This window comes from Passer montanus, unplaced genomic scaffold, assembly GCF_014805655.1.
Source record: "Passer montanus isolate IOZ18808 unplaced genomic scaffold, ASM1480565v1 scaffold14, whole genome shotgun sequence".
NCBI classification, from domain to species: domain Eukaryota; kingdom Metazoa; phylum Chordata; class Aves; order Passeriformes; family Passeridae; genus Passer; species Passer montanus.
The window spans coordinates 3,777,869-3,798,281 of NW_024360941.1; the positions used below are offsets into that span (position 1 = coordinate 3,777,869).

Consider the following 20,413-nt stretch of genomic DNA (forward strand, 5'->3'; position numbering starts at 1 on the left):
TTCCATAAATTTCTAGCTTTGATATATTCCATTACTTGAAAAACATCATCTCACAGAAGAGAGAGTTGTGTTAGTTTATTCTACACTTTGCCTCAGTTAGTGGTTGAGGACTGTTGCTCTGATTTTTAATGAATTATGGATCATACTTTGTCTCTCAACTAGCAAGTTTTAAAATAAGAAAAAGGGTGATGAAACAGCATGAAATCCATGAGCCAAAGTTAAATCACTCTAAACAGAGATTGTTGGCTTCACTGAAACTTTTGCTTAAATGCAGTAGCTATTTAAGTATAACTTGAGCAAAGCATCTAGCCTGGCATTAGTGTTTCCTCAGTTGCATTTTAGGATGTTTTAGTCTTGGGTGTTGTTTGCATATCTTTATTAATGTTTTGTTAACTGGATATTGGAGGTCCACAATGGTTGAATATAAAACTTCACCATATTATAATTAGGATCATGTTTGGTTTTTCTCATTATCTCATGTCAATAATTTTCTGTTCATTCCAGCTTTTTTTTCTCATTTTAGATTGTAGATTATCTTCTGTTTGAAGAGGATACAATTTTAGAAATATCTCTGTACAATGGAGTATTTTGTTAGACTCTGTTGTACTTTTTTCTTTCCCCTTGAACATGAAAAAAAAATGATTTCTTATGACCTTGCTTTACAAAGTAACAAAGTTTTTGGAATCTTGGCTTTAGAAAGCAGGACTGTGATGGTTGCAAAATAGTTCACTGTAATTCTGGACTGGGCTTGTTTCTTGGACATAGAGTAATGACAGCAAAAAGCAGAAAGATTTCTGTATTTCATGTGGACATGCTATCATTCTTCCTCCTGTGAGGTTCCAGATTATAATCAAAGGTGTTCTTGCAGTTTGCCTTTAATCTCCTGGAAGTGTCCCTACTACCCCTGTTATAAGAGCTTTGGATGTTTTTAAAACCATTATTTTAACAGATTGTATCAAACTGAGAATACTAAAAATGTTTTCCTTATTTTTGTAGGACTTGGAGATTGTGTATTCATATTTACATGGAATGGAAGCATTGTCTAATCTGAGAGAGCATCAGCTAAGGTATGATATTGTATCATTAAAAACCATATATGTTAATGCACTAACAAGGCAAAGGAACAGTAATTTTGGTAACCATATACTCTCTTGTGTACCCTACCTCAAACTGCCTATCACTGCATTCTTTTCTTCCCTTCTTTATTTTTCTAATGCTTCCTCCTTGTATGTCTGCACAGCATATCTCTATTTGTTCCATCCTATTTCTATCTGTTATGGATGCATTTGTTTTCTTTTCAAACTTTTGGACTAGAAATAAATGCTTTACATAAAGTGTACAAGCCCATATATTGATGAAATCGTTTATGTAATATAGTAGTAATGAGAGCAGAGTCTGTTTGTCAGCTTCTGTTTCAGTTTGTGCTTGCTTTTGCGTGGAAATTTTAGACTCATTATGTACAATGCATGCAAATAATACTTTGTAAAGATATTTCATAAATGTCATCCACACTTTTTATTAAAATGCTTCATGAAGCAAATTAATTCAAGTCAAATCTTTCCCAAGAGCTTCCTATTTTTTTTGTAAATACTTGAGTTTGTTTGATTTTTAAGTAATTGTTGCAGTTGTCCTCTCACAAGCATCTTACAGCAAAGGTTTCTAAAGGCATTTGGGAATCAGTGTGAGGCTGGCAGCTACAGAAGGAGGCCAGCACATCTCCTGTATGCCCTGTGGGGAGAGAGGGTGAATTACTGCTGTTTTATATCCTGAGCTTTGCCAACATTTGCCACATCTGAAGATGCTGAAGCAACTTTGAGTTGATTAATGCTGGTTTAGGTTCTAATTTCTGGCCTCTTCATCGTTCTGTGGGAGTCCACATTCCCAAGCCAATATTCTGTAATTTGGAGAGAATAAAAGGCGAGGTTTTCTTTCTTTCATAGTGCTCAAGACACATTTTGCAATGTGAATGTTAACTTCAAAGAAGTCTCTGTAATTACTTTTGCTTTGGAAGGAGGTCATGGTTACATTCAGTGAAGTATTTTGTGTTTTATTGTTATATGCAATACTTTTAGCACGTGAAGTTTTGCATAGCTGGAGTTAAACTGATGTTAACTTGTTTACAAAGATCAAAGTGTGCACATATGGTTGTGTGGTATGTTGATGTGTGCTTCTTGGCTTCCTGTGCAGCATGAGGTTCTTGTTGAGGAATGTGTGGAACTCGCTCTCCCAGCATAGCGAATTCCTCAAAGAGAGCTTCTGTTTACAGTACCATACATGGAAAAGGCTGGGCTCCCAGCAGATGTTGGGCTGAAAGCTTTTATAGTATCCTTTAGGATACAACTCTTCTTGTGGCAGTGGAATGCCACAAAAACCTCTGAGATTCATTAAAACTGAATGTATTCAATGTAGCTGCTAGTAGTGAATAACTTACCATATGGCTTGCTGGTGATCTCATCTGTAATTTATTACATTTGTTGAGGAAGTGGATAAAGATCACGTTTGAGTGATTGAGCAAAAACTGGACACCAGTATTGATCAGAACTAATTCAATAGTTTGTACAACTTGGTGACTAATTTCTAACTGTTCCACTGTAACACAAAAATTGAAACGCTTGGCTACCTTCTGTAAGAGGCATTTTCTCCCCTTTTGCTGTCCTAATAATGGGACCAAAATGCTGTAAAACTTCGTGCCAGTGGTGAACTTGCGTGACTTTATCAAGAATGTGCTTCCTTCTATCCCAATTCAGAGGGGAACAAAACTTGCTTGTTAAACTGATTCTGTTTCCTGTGACTCCTGCTCTTACGTGGCACATTGCCCAGCATCCTTCCAGACCAGTAGGGCACAGACTATCCTTGAGCAGTATTTAAATTTTTAAATCTGACTCCTAGCAATGACTTCTCTTTTGCTATCCTCTCACCAGTAGCTTCGTGTCTGTGCTCCCCTTCCCTCTCAAAACAGGATCAGAGAGGGAAGATAAAAACCCAGGAGATAGAAGCAGACAGTAGCTTTCCAGTCTGTGAAAGATTTTGACAAGACCCAATTTTATGATGGAGAGATGTGTCTGAAAAAAGATGGTTCTGTGGTTCAAAGTTTTTTGTTGTGCCAGGATGGAAAAAGATTGAAATTGATATGTAATACATAATGCTTAATTTCATACAATAGAGACATTTTTTCAGTGGGAAAAGTTCTCAAAGATGGTCCAAAGTGTAAATCTAAAATACCAGGGTGTGGGAAAGGCTGTGATAGTAAAACTTTATTCTTAATTTTTATATCTATCTGCAAACATAATTAAGATCTCAATTTTCTATTATGAATTTATGAATAGTCATGATACCACTGAAAGCCTGCCACTTCTGAACAGAAGAAGCATTATTTTAGTGGACTGAAGTAATAAGGAAAATCTTGTGAGAGATGAATACTAAGGTAACTTTTGTAGCAGTCTGTTGACTATTGAAATGAATTATCTAGGAAATGGCAATTGATTGTTATGTCAAAACCCAGTCCAACTCTTACAGGTCTCAAATAAACTTTTTTGAAACTTTTTGCCTAAGTAGCAATTCTTGAGTGCTTTTTCCTGCTTATGATATTATTGCTGGCAGCTGGTCATTGATACACCGAGATTCTGATGATGGATTACGTGAGAAAAGAGAATTTATTTCCAGAATTTAAATATAGTTCCTTATTTGAATTTTCTCATGAGCCTCTTAGGTAAATCTCTGTCTGGCTGTCAAATAGCCTTGGGGTTTGCAGTCTGCTTCAGAGCTATGGAAAGGCCAGGGGAGGCAGTGGGATTTGTTTTGTCCCCACACCCCCCAGTAATTCACAGGGCTGTTTCCTTAAGGCAGTAGACAGAAATGGCATTGTGATTTTTCTACATCAAGTTAACATTGCATTTCCTAGTCAGTGGTAAGTTCTATTATAGTTGCTCTCTATTATGCCACGTTTGTCAGGCAGACAGTGAATACGAAAGCACGTTAATCCTCCCCTCTAGACAGAGGATTTTCCTGCAGGAAATTCTCTCCACTTTGAGCCCTCTGGGATTTTAGCATTAAAATCTCATGGTAATTTTCAAGTTGCTGAATTTTAGCAAAATGAGAAGCATTGATTTACAAGGCAGCACAATTTCTTGTTTTACCTATTGGGCCCAACTTGAAAAGGAGAGCAGTTGTTATATTGTATCTCTGATTAAAGTTGCACCATTTCTAAAATTCAGAATTGTTTTTATAAAGCTAATTTCTTTTATCACATCATTATGGAAAATGAGATCAATATAATTTTTCCTTATTTTTATAGAATTTTTTTATGGGAACAGCTACATCTAGTGTCCCAAATCAAATCTGATCTTGGATGAACAAATAACTTAAATGCTTAGATTTTACAATTTGTTATCTTGAATTATGAATCATCTTGGATTTAAATTAGTGGTTGCTTTCTGTAAGTGCTGGAGTTACCTGTAGAAGTGCTGAGTAACTTTAGAAAGTGAAGTCGTTGTGACACTGATAGGAATCATAACTAAAATTGACTTCTTTTCTTTCAGACTGATGTGTGAAACTGTTAGATATGAAAGGCATGAAGCAAATGAAGTTCTGTACTAGTAAGTATTTCTGCTTCCTCTTGTATGATGTTGAAAGAATTAATTCATATTAAAGTGAGTTTTGAGGACTGTTTAATGCCAAAATTCCTTGCCTAGCGTGCACAGTCTGTAAATGATCCACTTCATTTTCATCATCAACCACCAGAGAAATTTGCGGGTGCCAGGGGGAGAGCTAACAGTGACTCTTGCTTGATGATGCATGTTGGATTAAATTTATATAAAATTAATATATGGATGTGGGATTGTCATTTAGTCTTACTTCAGTTTTGTGAAAGTAGTAGTGATCAGCTTTTCATGCCAGTGGTGCCAAATTGACAAATCTAATGTGGTTTATAATTAGCAGGGATGTGCTCTAGTGTCAACTCAGATTTACAGTAGAGAGCTCAGAACTGTAATTGCTTCATTTATGGAACCAATTTATTGAAACAAATTGTTTATCAGATTCTTACTAGCTGCCCCTAACCCAGACTAAATGCATATTTTTCTAAGTTGTCTGGCATTATTTGAACAGTTAAATATACAAAGAATACATTTCTGTGACTTGTACTTGTGGAATTTCTCCTAGAGGGAGCATCAGGAGGAACATGAGATTGAGTAAACTCAAATGCTGGACCTTGACGGTTCAGCAAAGTTAAATTAAGGTCTAATGAAACCCAGTAATGTTATGTATGGGAAATACACAAGGTCAAAATCTATAGGTGGATAGATAAAATCTATAGGTGGATAGATAATTTTAATTAGACCAATACAATCTTTTTTTCATTTTACACTAATTTGCAAGGGACCATTGTGCTGGTGATTTGTCCTTTTCCAGGCAGTTGGTTCATGTCTCCTATGTAACAGAGTTTTTGTTTAGACCCAGTATTTTGGTCATTCTAAGCACTGACTTAAATTTTAACTATATGCTGAATTAATCCATACTGCTAGCTAACCATATACTCAATGCAGGCAGAAATTACAGGAAATGTGTGCCTGAGAAAATAAAATTCACAAACAGGAGATTGTGAAATCTGGGTTAACTGGAAGTGCATTTTGCGGTTCTTTTGCACTGATTTCCTTTGTCACTCCTTTCATGTGACTTCATCTTCACTTTGGTTGTTTGCCTGTCATTCCTATTTAGTTGCTTCTTGACATTTTTTCCCCATGATTTATTCAAAAGATTTAATGGGCAGTTTGGCAGTTTCTGGATATAGATGCTAATGCAAAATGTGCTTGCTTTAGCATTTCACATCTCTGGTGTAATGTTTAATGGGTTAAACATGAAAGTTAACAATTAATATTTTGTATTTAAAAAAAGAAAAATTACATATTTTGAAACTAAAAATATATGTTCTGTTACTCTGAGCTGTGGCTTGACATTTTTTTAATGAATATTTTGAGATCTACTTAGTAAGAAAATCCCATGAAACCTGCAGTCTAATTTCAGTGTTCTATTTTTAGGGCAATGAACTTGGAGGGATCCTTATTTTTGTTTCACAAATTCAGCCTATGTATTGAAGATGTACTCTCCTAAAAAACAGAATTTCAGTTTTGCTATTAACATGTTTGGAAAAATTCTTTTGAGTACTGCAGGAGAGGAGAAAAGTGATAGCCGGGCTAGGATTGATCCACTCAGTTGTGAGCTGTAGGAAATCAGCTTGGAACATGCAACCTGGTTACTTTTTGATGAACTTACCAGAGTTATCACTTGATACTCTCATTTTCATCATGAAAACTAAGATATTAAAAGAGCATTAGATTTTAACATTTTAGATTGTTTTTTAACTTACAACTTCTTCCCCCTGCCCCCGATGGTATATTTGCATTGAAATCTGAAATTGGGTGCTATATCTATTAAAATAGCTGCAACTGTTGGAGCTGTTAATTGACCTGTGTGTTTGACCTCCCTGAGGCAAAACTTAATATCTCAGGGCAGAAAAGCTAAATCTTTATCCCTAAATGCTAATGGAGGGATTACAACTAATGCAGTTGCTCTGTTTATTTGATAAAAAAATTTTCATTGTGAAAACTGTGTGTCTGTCTGCTTTGTCAGTGGTATCTATAAAAAAGTAAATTTCTGTTGCGTGTATGCAATGCTGAAAATAATTATGTGCATTCCTTACAAGCACAGCAGTTATTTTATCCTACATTAAAAACCCAAAAAATAAGTTGTTAATTTTCATAGTAACTCTATAGATTTTTTTTCTATGACCAAAGGGATAAAAAGGAGCACGTTGCTTAAAATTGGCTCATCTCATCTGCATTTACTTTACTATCAGCGGGTGTACAGGGTAGTGACAAATTCTCAAAGCCTACGGCCATCTCACTGTTTAAATGGAAACTGGGTTATCAGAAGTGGCAGTTCAGCTTCAGTTATTCTTCATTTGCCAGTCATTCTACTCCTTTCATTTGATGGGAAGTTAATGACAAAAGGGCTTAAAACCTGCTAAGCAAAACTGCAGAACTGAGGCTTACTTTGATTGCATATTTGTTTTGTTTTGTTGGTTTTTTTTTGGTTTTTTTTTTTTTAATCTTGCTACCTTAATTCAAATCTACTTAGAGATCTCATTAAAAATATATTTATTTTGGTCACTTAATATATGTTTCATCAGTAGTCCAAAGGAAAATCTTCTGTTTTCATATCTGCATGATAGTAATTGTTGATGTCTCCAACAGTGAGCTTCCAATTAGCATTTTCTTTAGAAAAAGTTCTAGCAGACTTGTAGAGGGTGTTTATCCCTCTTTAAAGTTCAACAAAAATTTTCAGATCAAAACTGAATTTTGTGCTATGATGGCAGAGGATTCTATGGCAGTAAGTGCTTTGGATGTAAGCAAACGAGTACGTGTCTAATGAAACAAGCACCTCTTTTCCCTCCTCATTAGTCATGTAGAGGGCTGTGTGTGTTTTTCAGCCATGCTGTTTGATATTTCTGTGTGTATGCATCAGTGGTGTTTGGTTTACTCTTTCTGTAAGGAAATCTTGTATATTTCTAAGCTTCCCTTATTTTCTTCACTAAGAATATTGGTTTGGCAGAAAATGTGGTAAGGTTTGCTGACCTGCAGTCTAAAGTAGTTCAGTAACAAAACCTGATGTTTCTGAACTGCCAGGCTGTAGCACAACACAGTTTTGTGATTACGTTTCCTGTAGTTTGAGCAATTTAAGCTGGCACTAACTTAGTTACTGCTTGTATTGTTTTTAAAAAATTTAAAGGAAACCCCAGTCCAGGTTATTGTGAAGTGTGTTTTTTTTAGAGATCCTTCAAATGAAGTCCTGATAGGATATATTCTCCTACCTCCCACATGTCCCTGCTGAGAAGATTTAATTTTTGATTAAAGTTCTTAACAGTCGACTACTTAGTAACCGGTGGTGATTCTTAAAAAAGGACAAGTGTTTAAAAAAGAGTAGCTATCTCTTGGACATCTTGAACTGAATTTTAGTGTTAATGTCTCTGACTGGAAAAAGCTCTTGTCTAATGCCAAAATGTTTGTGTGCTATTACGTAATTCAGTTTGCAACCTTTAATAAAATTCAGCGTGGAGAAAGACAAGTTGTATATATAAACTGGAGGTTGGAGGGAAAAAATGTTGCATGTAAAATGCAGTTATTACTACAGAGAATGTTCAGCTGAAATGAGAAATAGCAAGCTGATTAGTTTCTAAGTTACTGACAGTGGTAGGCAGGTGTGAGACAAAAAACTGTACAGTTATGTTGTGTCTTGATTTTTTTCCTCATTCTCAATTTGTCATGCAGTCTGGAATGAAAAACATCTACTTGTATTAAGACTGTAGCACTTGTATGGTGGTGGAATGGAGAGGGAAAAGGGGATGAGAAGTGGAGAAGGCTGTAAAAAAGATAATGATATGTAATTTCAGCTGATTGTTTTTGAAATTTCCATGATTAGAACTAAATTCTTGAGTCTATTAGCAGTAATATCACCATCCAGCCTTAGCCAAGTTTTCTGAATTATATCACCATAGCAAATCACAAGACCCAAACATGCTGGTGTTGGGCTTGTCATGCAGCCTTCTCCAGAACTGGCTTGGCCCAGTCATCAAATCCTGACACAAAGGAAGTCTGGAAAGGGAATAAAGGAGCACAACTTGGTAGCTACTCAAACATTGATTGTTTTCTTAGATGAAAATGTTAGCGTTTTCCATGAGGTAGAGCAGAATGTCTCAAAAATGCTGCAGGACAGTAGTTTTGTGCCAGGACAGGTGAGAAATAGATCTGTGAGTAGTCTTTTTAAGAGTGGGAATCCAAGAGTCACACTTTTAAGTCTTACAATAACAGTGACATTTATCAAATTCACTGTTCTTTCATGGTAACATATTGCCCTGAAGACCCTCAGGAGGACAGAAGCAGCACATGCAAACCAAAAAATATTTATGCCAAAGTTGCTGGACGTTCTGCATAGCCTGACTTGAAGTGTGACAAAAATGAGCTAAAACTCTTCTTTAGCTATTCTGAGTTAGGTCTCAGAATAGGACAAAAATGAGCTAAAACTCTTCTTTAGCTATTCACACACACACACACTCAAAGAATATATTCTGAGTTGGGTCTCACAAGGGTTGTCATATCCATCTCTTAAGTGAATGGCCCATACAAGGATCAAAACCACAATCTTAGCATCATTAGCACTCTGCTCTAGTGCCTTGATTTGAAAAGACAGGTGTCTGCTAAGGAAGGCAGGAGCCTCCCCTGAAATGGAAACTGTAAACCACCTCCCTCTGAATTGTTACAAATTTGAAATCAAGTGGGTTCCCAGGCAAAGATATGGGAGCAGGAGTAACAGTTCTTTATTAGGGAAGAAAATAAAAATAAGATGAACAAGGCAGTAATACAAAACATCACTGACAGAGTTGGAATACGACCTGCCACCCTGTTGGTCAGGGTGCTGGTAGTGTCCAATTGGAATTGTGGGTGCAGTCCTCCTGCAGTGGCAGGTGTGGTTCTGTTGAAGCAGTGATCCTTTAGAAGGGTTTTATCTTCTTCTGAAGATCCAGTGGAAAAGGCAGCTGCTCCTCTGGAAATCCAGTGGAAAAGGCTGTCCTGGTGTCCCAGAATCTCAGATTATATCCAGTTAGGAATTCTTGGCTCTGCCCCCTGGGTGGAGCATCTCACAATGGGATGCTGTAATTTTTATCAGTCATGCAGCAAGACTCAATGTCCCATTAACAGAAGGTATCTGCTGGAGGGAGGGTTGGTTTGTGGAAGAGGTAAAGAAAACTGCCCAATTAACAGAAGATAACTGCCACACCTCTAACAGATGGCAAATAGAATACACACATTACCTTGCAATCTTGGACATCCACCCAACTTAACTAATCTCTGGGTATCGTGATTTTTAAACAGAATAGCACTGTTGACACCACCTTACTGAAATGGTGTTAACATGGAGTGCTTTTATAGATTCAATGTATGTGGTCTATAGCTGTATATGTTTGTATCTTACAGATAACTTAAGTTCTAAAAGACTACAGAAAGGAATAGCTAGAGAATCTCGCAAGTAAGAACGGATAAGAGGAACTGGTCTCAAGTTGTGCTGGGGAGGCTTAGATTGGATATCAGAAAGGATTTCTTTACAGACATGGTTGTCAAGCATTGGCACTGTCTGCCCAGGGAAGTGGTTGAGTTACCATCCCTGGGGGTACTTAAATGACATAGCCATGGTGCTTTGGGACACGGTTTTAGTGGTGAGCGCAGCAGTGGTGGGTTAATGGTTGGGCTTCATGATTGTAAAGATCTTTTTCAACCTAAATGATTCTATCTCTGGGTCAGTATCAGAATTTTCAGGTAGATCTCTGCAGGCTATACATGTATTCATTCATGCTTCTTCTACATCCGTAGGTTTCTGTGGAAGTTCTGCAGCAGTACATTTAATAATGCAAAGAAGTTCTGCAGCAGGGCTGGCCTCTTCTGTTTTGTCCTGAAAATATTCCTAAAGGTGTATTGTGCCTTCTGATATTTGGGCAGTTGCCAAGAAATCATTGGGATACTGCCAGTTCTGCACTGCAGTAAATCGGGAACCTGATTCATATGTTGTGTTGTGGATACATTTTCTGTGGGGAATTTTTTAGGCAATGTCTATCATTAAAATAAACACATTCAAGGACTTGGCAGTTGTCTCTGTATAAACAGACACTGAATCAAGGCTTCTTAATAGTGTCATTGATCAATGTTACAGTTTGTTGGCTTTGCACAGCCAGTTCCAAATTTGTGTTATTGCTTGACCTGATTTTGAGACTTCCTTGAATGATGGCTGAAGTAATGTTTGCACCTTCTTTACTGTAAATGCTTCACTGAAAGCGATCATATTTTTGTTGTAATTCTGAGAACTTTGAGGCACTCAAAGCTTTGGTTTTGGAGACACATAGCAAATTGTAAGATATAAGGACAGATTTGTCTGTCTTGCCTTCAAAGTGTTTTGGGTGCAAGATCATTTTATTGTGCTGCTTCTGTAATTGTTTTCTGGTGATTTAGGAGACTGTAAGTTTTGTTCTGAACTTTTATTCTGATATGAAGGGGTAATTCACTGTACAAGTTTAATATCAAGACTTCAATGACAATAGGTCAATTAGCTTGTGTGCATATATTTGTATAATTTATTTATTGATTGCATGTTTAAGTCACTGTTTTAGACTGACAGGCATTACTGGCACTCTGTAGTAATCTCGAATTTGACCAAAATTCTTGTTTTATTTCCCTGATTTTATTTCAGAAGTAAAAAAAAAAATTCTTTTTTTTTTTCCCTGATTTTATTTCAAAAGTAAAAAAAAAAAAAAAAGAAAGAAAAGAAAAAAGAAAAAAAAGTATAAATAGCTTAACTGCTCTAAAGGAAAACATACTTCTGATTTTTTTTTCCATTAATACTAAGGAATTGTTTCCTGTAGTTCATTCTTCTGCATTTCCCATTGTTGCTACCAGGAGTCAAGACACCGTTTTCATCTTGTGTCCATCTGTAAAATATAATCTTGGACATAAGTTGAAATATGCACACTGTTTAGTGAAAATCAGAAGCTCAAAATTATGAGTTATCAGTTTTGTTACTGAATATATTTTAACTCTGTCTTAAATTTATTCTTATTTCTAATCTTCACTCTAAGTATAACTATATAGGATTTTTCTTCTTATGTGAAGAAGAAAATTGTGTGTGGCTGATGCATCAAGTACCAATGTCTTTTACTTTTGTGTTTGGAATATACCTCTTAATGAGATCAAGAGCATCTGAAATGCTCTGGCAGATGTCAGGTAACTGCTTAACTGGCTTAATGAGGAGGATTAGAGGCAGTGCTGACAGTGTTAGTAAGCAGTTTTCTGGTTACTCTGTGTTTGAACATTGCAGTGCTAGTGGGCAGGATCTTCATGCAATGAGGTGTTTACCTGAGAGAATTCTTCAACTTAGACATGTTTGACATCCCAAGGTATCTCAAGGCTAATGTCTAATTCTGGCAATGGTTATTCAGTTAAAACAATAAACTACCTATAGCATAGAGAGGATAACAAAAATGAGCAAAGAGAAACAGACAGATTAATCTGCTGGAACAAGATCATATGGAGCATGAGCTTGCAGAGCAATGTTCTTTGGGATTTCTCCTTGTGTAGTGCTTAAATGTCTTAAAGAGCTCCCAGTTCTGACATGTCAGATTTCCATTATTTCTGCATCTCTCAAGTGGAGACCTGGGAACATGAGCAATGTCTTTGGAATTACTCTGCTTACTTTCTGGAGTTTATTCTACTTTGAACAGCACTGAGTATGATTACATGAAAATGTAATAGTAGGTACACCTCAGTTTGTAAGTTATCAAAACAATTACAAGTGTTATGGCTTGTAGGATGATGGTATTATATCTAGTTTAAATCTAAGTTTTGAATGAATCCATTAGTGGTTGGAATTTTAAAGAATTATTGTCTCCATAAATCAAACTAGCTTTTTCACAACCAAGAAATTGTTCTTGCTGAATTCATGACCTTTTTATGGCATAGCTTGAAAATAGCTCTGAATGGAAGGAAATTCTGGATGTTGAGGATGACTTAAGTTGGGAGTCTGTCCAGGATCTGGAGTTGCTGGAAGTCCAGTGGTGGAGGGACAATGACTCCTCTGTTGCCTGGGTTTCAGGATAGACACAAGAGTAAAAGGAATATTCAACAGTAATTATATGGAAGTAATTTCCATGCTTGTTTCCACTGAGACCTGCATGCTACTTAGCTTTTTATATATGCTGTTTTAAAGGAGTTGGCTGAGAAGCCAATGACCAGAAGGTAGGCAGAAGAGGATTTTTGTTTAGCATGTACTTTTAAGTCCAGGTACTGAATTTTGCGCTGAAGCAGTGTCTTATTTGGCAGAATTAAAGCATGTTTGACAGCAGGTGTCACAAAGACCTGAAAATTCCTGCCGCTGTACATACTTGTGATGTTCATTATCTCAGTTGAACATGAGTGAGTAAGCATGTGCTTACAGGTTTTAGTAGTACTGTGTCTCATGTTGATGGAGAATGAGAATTAAATGGATTGCTGTTTTTAAAATCTAGCTATTTCTAAAGAAGTGTTAAAGAAAAGTGATGTATCAGGAACTGTTAGTGTAGAGGAAGACACTACAGATGGTATAGATATTTGAGATATATTCCTTCTTTCAACAGGCTGATTTAAATATTTATTGTAGTTAAATATTTTGGAGGGTTTTCAGCACCTTAAATGATCAGGAAATCTGAAAGCTAAAATTGGAACAACTGTGCTACTGTGGACAGATGCATTACAGAATTGATATGTGTGGTGGACGTGTTTTCTTGTGAAGAATTTCTTTGATATGCCATTAATATATAATTCAGATAATATAGTTACAAATGTGTAGTTGCAAGCATGCAAGTGCTACTGATTGCTTTACATAGAAATAAAATAAGGCTTTATGTTTAAGTAGTGTATATGTAGCTACTTGCTGGTCTGGTAATAAGAAGCTGCCCCTTCTTGGGGCATAAATAGATCATAGCATGAATATAAGTGCTGGAGACTGTGGTAAAGCCTGCAAACTTCTTGGATTTTGTCAGTCTGGAGATTTATAAGCACTTTTTGATTTTTGAACTTTGAGTGCCTCTGAGGTCTCAGAGAAAACAGTCATATGCTAGAAAATGTGAAAGCCTCAGTCTGAAAATCCTGTCTAAACTCATCAGTTCTGACAACCCAATGATGTCATAGGCCATTGCATAATGACACAATTGAAGTTTCCAGACAGAACAGTTAGTGTTAGCTATGAAGGTTCTTTGCATAGTTCTATCTTCAGTTTTTTGTGTGATTTTCAAAGCAGAAAGGTGTCCTGTCTGGCTGCACGTTGTAGTTGTGTTAAAGGACTACGTCAAGGAAGCTGGACAGGGACACACAATGGGAAGGTATTGCAATCCAATTTATGACTTTCTGTTTCTAGCTCCTGAATTCCTGTAAGTGAAGTTCTCTGGCATTCTGGGAAATTAGATATAGATTTCCCAGGAAATCCTCTGCTCTAGAAAGTGCTGTAATACAAAAGTCAGGATTTCAAGCACATTTATTTACATTTTGTTCAGCTAAAGTACAGATGATAAATAAAACCTGCACATTGGTGGCTATTTTGTTATTGGCTTTCAGTTTTGCACCACTGCAATGTTGCTGCTGGAAGCTGAATATTCTGAAAATTTATCAGTAGGTAGCTCTATCATAGTAGTTAAAAAAGAAGAACATTAAATCTTGGTGCTGGAGTCCTTTTGTTGATGTTTCTGCAGAACACAAATCTTATTTTCAGGACAGAAAAAGTGTGTATTGATTTTGTTGTTCTTACTGCCCCTAATGAGTGACTTTGGGGTTGACTTCGTTCTGACTCTCTGCAGGATAAATTGCTTGTGTCATCTAACTTTCTTGGCAATAAATCTTCTTTTCTGTAACTAGGGAAAGTGGATATCTTTGCTGCTTTTGGTAGGCTGTATAACTTTTAACAGTCATACATTTCATCCAGATAAATACCCAGAACAGGAGCTGAGCTGAAGAAAGATCCCAAAACAAACAACAACTTTCCCTCAGTCTTAAGTATTTGAAGCAATATATTCTGTCACTTAAAGTCTAACATGTAAAGTCTTGCCTGAAAAGGGCTTTGTATGCCTGCTTGGAAATGTACATGTGTTAATAGTTCCTAATTTCCATTATTTCCACTCCCACTGTGCATATGGCCCTGCAAGAGTGGAGGGAGGGTGCAGAAAGGAATTCAAAACTAGAAGGGAACTGCTGTTTGCCTGGGTTAGGTGAGCTTTGCCTTCAGCCTGATGTGGATCACGGAATCATTGAAGTTGGAAAAGACCTCTAAGACCACTGAGCCCAACCATTAACCCAGTACTGTGAGTTCTGCCACTAAACCCTCTCCCCAAGCAGATCTACACATTTTGAAAATACTTCCAGGGATGGTGACTCAAGCATTTTCCTGGGCAGCTTGTTCCAGTGTTTGACCACCCTTTCAATATCCAATCTAAACCTCCTCTGGGGCAACTTGAGGCTAGCTCTTGTCCTACTGTTTGTTGCTTGGGAGAAGGGGCCAACCTCCATCTGGCCACAGCCTCCCTTCAGGCAGTTGTAGAGAGTGATAAGGTCTCCCCTGAGCCTCCTTTTTTCCAGGCTAAACACTCCCCGCTCTCTCAGCTGCTCCTCACCCTTCACCAGCTCCCAGCCTCCTTTTTTCCAGGCTAAACACTCCCAGCTCTCTCAGCTGCTCCTCACCCTTCTCCAGCTCCATTGCTTTATGGAGCTTCCAGTCTCCTCATGTGTGGCAGCTGCTGCTTCAGTGGTTGTGGTGATGCTGGACAGCAGTGGCATCCTTGCTAAACTAGTAATAGGAAAGATCTTACCTCAGCAGATGTCTTTCCTTTTCACATCAGCTTGACTGACAGGTGCTGTGGACCTTCCCCTTGACTCTCCTATGCTGAAAAAAACCCCTGTGTCTCTTGAAGGATGCCTTTGTGGAAAGGTCATCAGCATCAATCCTGCTTCAGCTAATTCCTGATGAAGTGCTTATGTGAACTTAATGCCCTCCTGCAAACCCAGTCAGGGAAGTGTCCTGTCTGCAATAAAGCCTTTTAAGAACAATTTACTCCATTGTCTCTTCGGCAGAAGAAATATCTTTAGGACAAATAAAGTTTCTAGATTCTTCTGTGGGCTGCCAGGGGTGGGCACTATTCTAGCAGTGAAAGAAAACTTTACAATTAGGCTTATTCTCTAGAATTCAGTTTTAATGTTTAAAACAAAATATAAAATGTTAATGCAAAGAAAACCTTTTGAATATGAGTCTTCTCTATTGGGTAAAATGTTATTTGCATGAGTCCTCAGGTGGCCTGAAGAAGTACTTTTGTAGTTCAGCATCTGCTTCTTCTATAGTTTCTTCTGTCTTTCATGACAGGCACAAAAGTCCTGAAGAATGCAAATGCATTGTTGATGAACAAATGTCAAGCATAGTACAGAAAACATGGAAGCTTGATTGAAAGCCACATGATGTTTGAATAGGATTGTGGAAGGCTCAGAATCCTTAAAATGAAAGAATTGCACGTGCTTCTTGTGACAGTATTGTCTAGCAAAAGCTGGCTGCCAAATGGCTTTGTTGAGGCTTAATTCTAATCAACTGGGAGTATAACAAGTGTTAAAAGTGCAGGAGTTAAATATATTTTCATATGAAAGGAATAGATCAGTGTTTCATTTGCCTTTTTTTTCTGAGAGAAGCATGTGGGTTCTGGAGAAAGAAATGTGTTTGCTTTACATGTGAGATTTTTTCAGATGTTTTGCTCAAGACTATATTAAGACACTACTAGTTGTAGAAATGAAGAGAATTAGTACCCTCTCTATGTTCTTTGCTCTTGAAGACTTAGAAATATTTATAATGTTTTGGCTGACAGTGAACATTTTAGAAGAATACAGTGTGTTTCAGGGAAGATACCTTGAATGCAGACACCTTCTGTAGTAATATTCCACTACTGTGACATAGCAGTCTTGAAGGGGTTTTTTATTTCGATAATCTAAGTGTTGAATTCAGTAGATATGCATGATTCAAATAGCTTAGAGCTTCGAAATTCTCAGTGTAACTGTAAAAATAAAACCAATTATTAAGTACACATAAAGCAAAGGGAAAACAAATTCAATTACATGGTATTCTTCAAGTTTGATTTATATTTTTAATCAGTTCTTTTAGCTGTCAAATGAGCAAATGCTTAATTTGATTATATACAAAGTGGTTATGTGTATATGATGTTCATGACAGATAAGTGAGAAGGACCAACAACTTTTAAAGAGCCAACTTGCAGAGAAGGAGAATAAACCTGTGAATTGGCAAAAAGAAGAGATAAAACTGAGTTGGACGATTAACTGAGTGAAGAGTCATGCTGTGTGTGATTAAATAAGAAATCAAACCACTGCAGTTGAATACATAATCATTCTAGGTGTTAAATGATTCAAAGGTAGATTCAAAAGTAGCCTTAAGCATTTGCATATTGAATGTACTGACTGGCATTTGTGAAAGCCAGTAGCTGCTTTTCTCTTTCCTTTTAAAAGATCTCCAATAAGATAACTGGAGCTCCTTATAAATAGGTGGTTTGAAAGAGGATTTCGAAAATTAAGTAGGTCTTAAAATGAGGAAAATAAAATCTTGGATGTTAGTGGATTTGCAAAAGTTAAAATACTGCCTATTGGCTTAATTTTTTTTTTGGCTTCTTGAATTATTTTATCATTGGAAATGCCTTTCTTGAAGCATGGGAAGATCTAGATTACTTTTGCTTTAGAATTGTAAAATCTGTGACCCCAGGTTTTGTTCTGTCAGACTACACTTTAATACTTGGTCAAACTGCCAGATTTTAGGAAAAGGAAAGAAAAAAACCCACCCCCAAGACCACAAAACTTATTATGTGATAATATAATGTGCTGTAATCCACATAGAAAAATTATTACTCACATTTTAGCACAGTGACTTCCCCGGTATTTGGGAAATTCCTTTGTCTGTATGCATTGCTGAAAATGTCTATTTCAAGAATTTCTAACTGTGATAATTAGTCCAGATTATTTGTATGTAGAATGACAGGTATTAAAGAACAGAATAAAAAGCCTAACAGACTTGCAGTTCAGCAGCAGTGCTGTTGTATGCCTGTCAGCATAGTATTCATGGGGAAAGAAGGAATGTCTGAAGATGTATAACTTAACTCAGGTGCATGTTCATGTTTTTAGGAATGATATTTTTGTTGGAAGTGCTGGGGTTTTTTTTGTGTTTAACTGCTTTAACCTGGTTCACTTATGCACAGTGTTCATTTTTTTAAACCAACAAGTTTGAAGGTGATACAGGCCCATGTGAGAAGCAAGCAAGGCACATTTCAGAATAGGCGGCTTAGAACACTACAGCTATGTCAGTCAAAATGCTGTTGTTTTAGCTGTGGGACTGTTATTGCTTTGCTCTCTATGGTCTATCAGTATAAAGAAGTATTCATGAAACCTTGATTTTGAAGATGTTGTCACTTGTTTGGTATATGTGGCTGACGAGCATCACTTCACTGGTCGGGACATTGGCTGCTAGAAAAGAAATACAATCTCCATCTTCTTGTTCAGTTCCTCTGTTCTTGGCCACAGATTGTGTCCCCTCAGTTTCCTCTGCTAATTTTCTGTGTTCTTGTCCTTTCTCTCATGCTTATATTATACAGTGGAAAATGAAAATGGAACGTGTTTTTAGATTGGACGGTTTGCTCTCAGCTCTTTTAGGTTTGCACATTTGTTTTGAGGACCTCTGTGTATGTACTTCTTAAATTGAAGTTCTTCAAATGAAAAATATACTGCTAACATGTACATTGCCTACTAACATTTAAGATTAGATTTTAATACTATGCTGTCATCATTGTTAAAAGATGTGGGCTGTTCTTACTTGAAGTAGACCTAGTTGTTGCTAAAGACTTGAGACATATAATTTAAAAAATGAAGGTGCTACAAATTCATTAAGTAATCTGCATCTCTTAGTGTCATTAGGGATATGGTTTTCCATAAGAATGAGCATGCAGTTCATAATGATGAACTCCATTAGTCATGAATTCAATTAGTCAATTTCTCTGGAAGAAGCAGGAGTGCTAGAAACTGAAGTACAGTGGAGAGATTCTCAGCACTGACTGTCAACATGGAATGAGACTTCTACTGCAGCTATTTCTAGTAGCCTTAACCTATTTTATTTTTCTGTCAAAACATTATTTGAACTCACCCAAAAAGAGTCTAAGCATATGAAAAGAATTTTGTATTATTCAAGGAGCAGCATCTGAATCTACAGTAGAATGAGCTGTGCCTGGATGACAAATTCTTCCTCATCCAGTTTCTCTACAGGTTGAAGAGAGGGAAAGAGAAACTTTTTGCCCCTTCTGTTGGGAATTTATTCTGGTGCCAGGAAGAGATGTGGAAGGGGCAGTGCTTAGCAGCAGCAGATAATGATGACTGGCAAATCTGATGTAGGTTTGTCATGTGCAAATGTCTGTTACCTTGTAGGATGGCATGCTCATGCAGAAAGGAAAATTTCTGTCTTGAAGAAAGGCTTGAGAAGAAGATGGCTAGTATTAGGAAAGGATGCCTTTATTTATAGAGGGAAAGATGTTACACCTCTCTTCAGCAAGAACTGAAGAACTGTCATTCTTCAATGCATTTGATAGAATACAATACAATGTATTTACTGTAGCTTGGCTTCCTTTAATCACTTAGCTGTATTAAATTTGAATTGGGCTGTTACCAAATGAATAGACAGATGCTTTTAATAAAGTCAAGTAAATGAAATTGAGCATTCTAATAATGTATATGTTTGCAGGTGTAAATTAAAATAGTTTCATGGAATTATTTTTTAAATAATTGAATTGTGTCTTCCATAGTTTGGAGCATTTTTGCCTCTTTGATGTTCTTTGTAGTGCAAATTTGGTACTGCTGTGAGTAATGTAAATCAAGTATTTTAAACTGTGTTATCTTTTTTTTTTATTATTATTCCAGCCCTGATGATATTGGTACCTGTTGGTATATCCTGCTGTCTGGTTCAGTCTTCATTAAAGAATCCATGTTTCTTCCAAGGAGCAGGTATGTCAGCTATGAATGTACCGCATTCTATATTTTAAACATAAATCATGAGATGTAGAGAAAATTTCTAGAATTAAAAGGCAGTGTTTATATTTAATGAATCACAGAAGAACAAATCTAAACACATCTCCTGCCTTTTGTAGCTCTGGTAACTGCCCATAGCTAGAACTGAAAGTCCATCTTTGTGGACAGTGTTTAACTGTCCAAAGTGTCATGCAGATGTTGTTGATTTAAAAAGTAAAACCACTAAAAACCTGACAAATGGAGTGAAGTGTCGAGTAGTTTCTTCTAATGAGTAATCATACTTCAAATTATAGAATTTGGATGTAGATGTTTTCCTTTACTTACTGTGCACAAGTCTTTGGTGTATGTTTTAGTATATTCTTAGATCATGTTACTGCAGGTTTTGCTGCTTCTGTATAATGTCATGCAAATAGATTTTCAATGAAGAGCAGTTTCTTAGATGGAAAAAAAAAAAGTTTGGGTGTGAGGTATTCAACATTTATATTGCTCCAGAAAAAAAAATTACTTATTTTGAGCTATGGTAAAAAATGCAAGTGATTGCGAGGATTTTAGACTAAAGTCTAAAGCTTGATCATTTTAATGGAAGCAGTGCAGAATTATTTTAAAATGCTGGTTATATGCATGTTCATTCAGACTACCATAAAAGGCTGCTTTGAAGCATATGGCATGTAATAAAATTTGTAAAAGGCATAATGAAAGAATGACCCATCTCTGTATAGTATCATGATAAGGAAAGAACT

The 20,413-nt window shown here is 36.6% G+C and overlaps 1 protein-coding gene across 6 annotated transcripts in view; it reads left to right on the top strand.

Annotated features, from left to right (window-relative positions):
* Positions 1 to 996: 996 nt before the first annotated feature.
* RAPGEF2 (Rap guanine nucleotide exchange factor 2) overlaps positions 997 to 20,413 on the top strand; it is a 128,397-nt gene continuing 108,980 nt past the window's right edge. For 5 of the 6 annotated variants that reach the window (XR_005626590.1, XM_039699991.1, XM_039699990.1 and 2 more), the window contains exons 1-3: positions 997 to 1,067; positions 4,539 to 4,595; positions 19,566 to 19,649. Coding sequence is in view for 5 of the 6 variants with exons in the window: in XM_039699991.1 (XP_039555925.1) it covers positions 1,030 to 1,067; positions 4,539 to 4,595; positions 19,566 to 19,649 (179 nt within the window). In the remaining variant the exon portion in view is untranslated. The remainder of the gene's footprint in view (positions 1,068 to 4,538; positions 4,596 to 19,565; positions 19,650 to 20,413) is intronic. The other variant, XM_039699987.1, reaches the window with a different exon arrangement.